Source organism: Drosophila mojavensis, unplaced genomic scaffold (genome assembly GCF_018153725.1).
Source record: "Drosophila mojavensis isolate 15081-1352.22 unplaced genomic scaffold, ASM1815372v1 contig_81, whole genome shotgun sequence".
NCBI lineage: Eukaryota > Metazoa > Arthropoda > Insecta > Diptera > Drosophilidae > Drosophila > Drosophila mojavensis.
The window spans coordinates 1,677,187-1,681,363 of record NW_025318907.1 but is presented as its reverse complement, the minus strand read 5'-3'; the positions used below and the strand labels follow the sequence as shown (position 1 = coordinate 1,681,363).

At 39.2% G+C, this 4,177-nt stretch overlaps 1 protein-coding gene across 1 annotated transcript; it reads right to left on the bottom strand.

Annotated features, from left to right (window-relative positions):
* Window positions 1-793: 793 nt before the first annotated feature.
* LOC6580459 lies at window positions 794-3,697 on the bottom strand. The gene is made up of 3 exons (XM_002006261.4): window positions 3,505-3,697; window positions 1,695-2,391; window positions 794-1,643 (listed from the first exon to the last, which is right to left on the bottom strand). The coding sequence occupies exons 1-3, from the start codon at window positions 3,585-3,587 to the stop codon at window positions 843-845; spliced, it is 1,581 nt and encodes a 526-aa protein (XP_002006297.2). The 5' UTR covers window positions 3,588-3,697; the 3' UTR covers window positions 794-842.
* Between the last annotated feature and the right edge of the window lie 480 nt (window positions 3,698-4,177).

Below are 4,177 nucleotides of genomic sequence, written 5' to 3'. Positions count from 1 at the left end.
GGGCAAGTTTTGCCAGCGTCTAAAAAAAGTCAATTCAATTTTCAACAATAAGCATACATTTCAGAGAACTTTTTTCCGGTAGAAAAAAAACTTGGAGAAGTTCATGCAATGGCAATGGAAATGGCGCTGGGAATGTGAATGTGAATGCTCGCTGGGATAGACTGTATTGATTGAGGCCTTTCGGGCTCACTGGCTAATTGAGTTTGGGCAGAGCAAACAGAGGCTCCAGCATTACGCATATCACATGTGTGGGACTCGAAGTGTTGCTTGCAATTGCCGCCTCAGTTGTAAACCTTTTTTTTGGATTTCTCTCTTTTCTTTTTTGTTGCTCTCTCTGGCTTTTGGGGGCCAATAAACAAAATGCTGACTAAGTACGTTTTTTTTTTTTTTTTTTATGTTTACATGCGGCACTTAGAAACCAAACTCGACGCCTGTTATTTACCTAAAATATTACGCATACGCCACAGTTGCCAATATGTATGATGTGCCAACGCTCAAAAAAAAAAAAAAAAAAAAAACAACGCCCACGTGTGCCGAAAATGCTTTTCAACTTAATGGAAAATTCAACGCGTTTACCTTTTTTGATATACGAGGCGCATGTGGCGGGCACTTGTTCCGGCGAGTGTTGAATGTGTGCTGAAGGTATTATTCCTGTGTGTGTGTGTGTGTGTATCAAGCAGCGTTTAAGGTTTAAGGTGGCCACACTCAGGTGTCAGGACATGCGCCGCAACACTTAACACCTAGTACCTTTACACCCACCCTTCAATGCGATAACTAACTTAAGCCGAATTCCTAGTTTTGAATTGCTTTGATGCATTTAAGAGCAAAATGTACGAGTGCTTTCAATTAATTGTATTGAGTTCCTTCATATTATAAGCGTCTTCATCGTTAAAAATATCCGTCCACTCTTCCCATAATTCCGGGGTTTCATATTTGTTAATCTTTTCTTCCAAGTGCTCAACCACCACATCTGCCTGGGAAGTCGCTGAGGAGCTTGTCGAAACGCCTCTGCCAGAATCGATTGTAGTAATCTCATGGTCTTCCATTTGAAAGTTTTGACTGCATTCGGAACGGACCCAATAAAACAGTGAATCAGTGCTCCAGACTGACAACGTAGATGGAGTCAAATCATTGATACTTCCTTTCGAAATTAAAGAAGCATTCGACGGAGTTTCGCCGAGATCCTCATTCTCTGGGTACTCAAAATATTGCTCGTAGTCAGCACCAGTTTCCGTCAGCGTCACAGAGTAATCAGCGAACTCCTCATAGCTGATGTAACGCATATTCGGGCATAGTCGGGTCACGGATCGATGGTAGGGACAGCGGGCGTCTGTGATCCAGCGGCGTGGCATCAACATCTCCTTTTTGGTATTGGGAAACTCCTTCAGCTTCCTGGGATCCCCATTCAGTGTGATGACCAACGTGCTATGGAAGACGCCATCCTCGAGTATCTGTTTGCTTTCCGGCTGACTCCTGAACTCGTTTATTACGTTGGAAAAGATCCCCGCGGAGAGCGTGCCAGTAAATTGGCATAGGATCGTAGGTGACAGATAAGCGAAGCGCATATTCTTTAGCACTTTCACCACGGAGGACCGTCGAGCGGGCCAGTCTAAATTTAGCCAGTGCAAGACACCATACAGAAGCTAAAAAGAATAAAAATTTTTAGAGATGCTTGTTATTTGCATTGAACCCACCTCGGTCTCCGAATTGATTGCCAACGAGCTGGAGTCGCATATCGCACAGATCTGATTCTCGTTGAGGGTCAAAAACTCTTGGCTGCAGAGCATGATCAGTGCTGCCTTTGAAATGCGAATAGCCAATACTTGATTGATTTGAAATAGCTCAATAAAGTTTCGTGATTTCTTCAAGAGGTTAAACGCCCAAAATTCCTTAAATAGATCGTGTTCCAGCAGGCCGTAGCAATAATTCAGTAGATGCTTCATTTCCAGAAAGCTGGCAGCCCGTACAACGCGCATCATATCGCCTGGCTTGAAGGCGAAATCCTTTTGCACTATCCACTTGTACACCAGCTCAAACGTATTGGCCGACATTGGGCCTCGCCGCAGATCGATCACCGGGTGGCCACGCAATTTGCTAAAGAATAACGATTGGGCGCCCAGCAAGGCGCCAGAGCAGGCGAACTCGCGAAACTCGACCATCACAATTGTGTCCGGATCCTCGCCACGCCGCAGTTTCATTATTAATGGCATCAATCGATTCTTGACATGTGATAACGGTAATTCTTCATTTAAACGCGCCCCCGTTAGCTCGTCACACGTTTTGGTACACCATCCATCGCCGCACTTTCTCGGGCACAATTTGGACTGTATACTGCCTGAATCAAATTCTGCGAATGCCTTTGCCATAAGGTGCAGCTCTGGCTCAAGATCACTGAGATCAAAAAGAGTTGTCAATAAATGCTATGCATTTTGTATATATAGCTTATAATCCACAAGTAGATAAACTAAAATATAGGAGGACTTTTTATACCCTGAACCCATTGCAAATGGGATATTAGTATGATTTTTTGAAATGTATATAAGGAGGATGGAGGCGTGACAGACCATAAACTAAAGCTATAAAGTTTATATATTCCTAATCAGAACGAAGAGCTGAGTCGATTAAGACCTGTCCGTGTGTCTATTTCGGGTAGGAATTTCCTGTATTTCCTTTTAAGTATTTCTTCTGCTTTCTCTTTCTGAGTATTTCCTCTAAGTAATTCCCCTAAGTGCTTCCTCTAGTCTTTAATGCTTAGCTGAAAGATCACACACTTCAATTCACTTTACGACTGACCCCCACCAGGCCTGGGCGACTGAAAAAATGCTGCAGATGCTGCCCTTTATATAGGGCCATTTTTACTCAAGCACTAGCTCTCTCAAATATTGAGCCCGTCGCCAGGTAGAGCTCGTTACAGTTGACCTTCAAATGACCAATGAGAACACTCTCTGCTGCTGCAAGCATTCCAGCTTCGATTTTCTCAAATACAAATACCAAATTAGTACTGCTGCATACATATAAACAACTTGAATGATCATCTGTACATCCCTTGCTGTTGTTAGGCAGACAGAGAGACAGGCGGAGCAAGAGACTGTGAGATCGACAGGGTGACAGGCGGATAGTCAGGTATACAGACAGAACAGATATATAGGCAGACAAGCAGGTTTAATTATATTGGATTACCTCATTACTGCTGCAACTTAAATGATCTTCTGTAGTTCTTCTACATCCTTTGCAGTTGTTAGCCAGAGAGACAGATATACAAACAGACATACGAACTGATATATAGGCAAGCCGCATAGTTAAATCGGATAACCTTATTATGTTGCTCAAAAATATATATGCTTGATAAGACTAAATGTTGATATGCTAGGATTTATAGTTATTAGGCGGACAGTGGGGTCTTCTGTTCTATAGTTCTCTAAAGGACTAGAAATTCTGCATAGTTCTGGCTATTTCAAACCATACCTGTTTTCAAAAGATTGCTTTTTAGAGCTTTCCACTTACGTTGTATAATCTTTTACATTTGTCACTAGCTTTGGCAGCCCTTGCTTGGAAAATACAGCGAGATATGGGCGACATTTATCCATATTCTGGAAAATAATTTTTGTTTACTTTTTATATCTAAGAAAACTAATTGCTTCGTCTTCATAAACACTCGGAATGAAACTTAACAAAATACTTTCAAGTTTGTTAGTCTAAAATTTGACGTTTAGAGAAAAGTACGCTGAGGCAAAGAATGAAAAGATAGCATTGATATTGTGCAAGCCTATAAAATTAATAAAGATTAAATGAAATATCTCCATAAAATATGGCTACATATTTTTATATTTATGTTAATCAGTTTTTCAAAATTTTGTTTATCTAATTATTTTTATTTATTTACATTAAATTATTTATTTATTTATTTTATTAAATTATATTTTTGTAGATACATTTTTTCTATAATATAAAATTATTTATAATGAAATTAATTGATTTTTTTTTTTTTTTTTTTTTTTTTTAATAAGGGTTAAGATTTTAAATGTTTAATTATTAATTTTTTCAGTTTTTAGAGGATACTATTATTTAATATATTATTTTTCATTACAATTTTTCCTAGTTCTGTGCTTGTATTAATTTTATATTATAATTTTTATATTATTATTATCTACTTATTTGATTCCCTGTTCACTGTTTT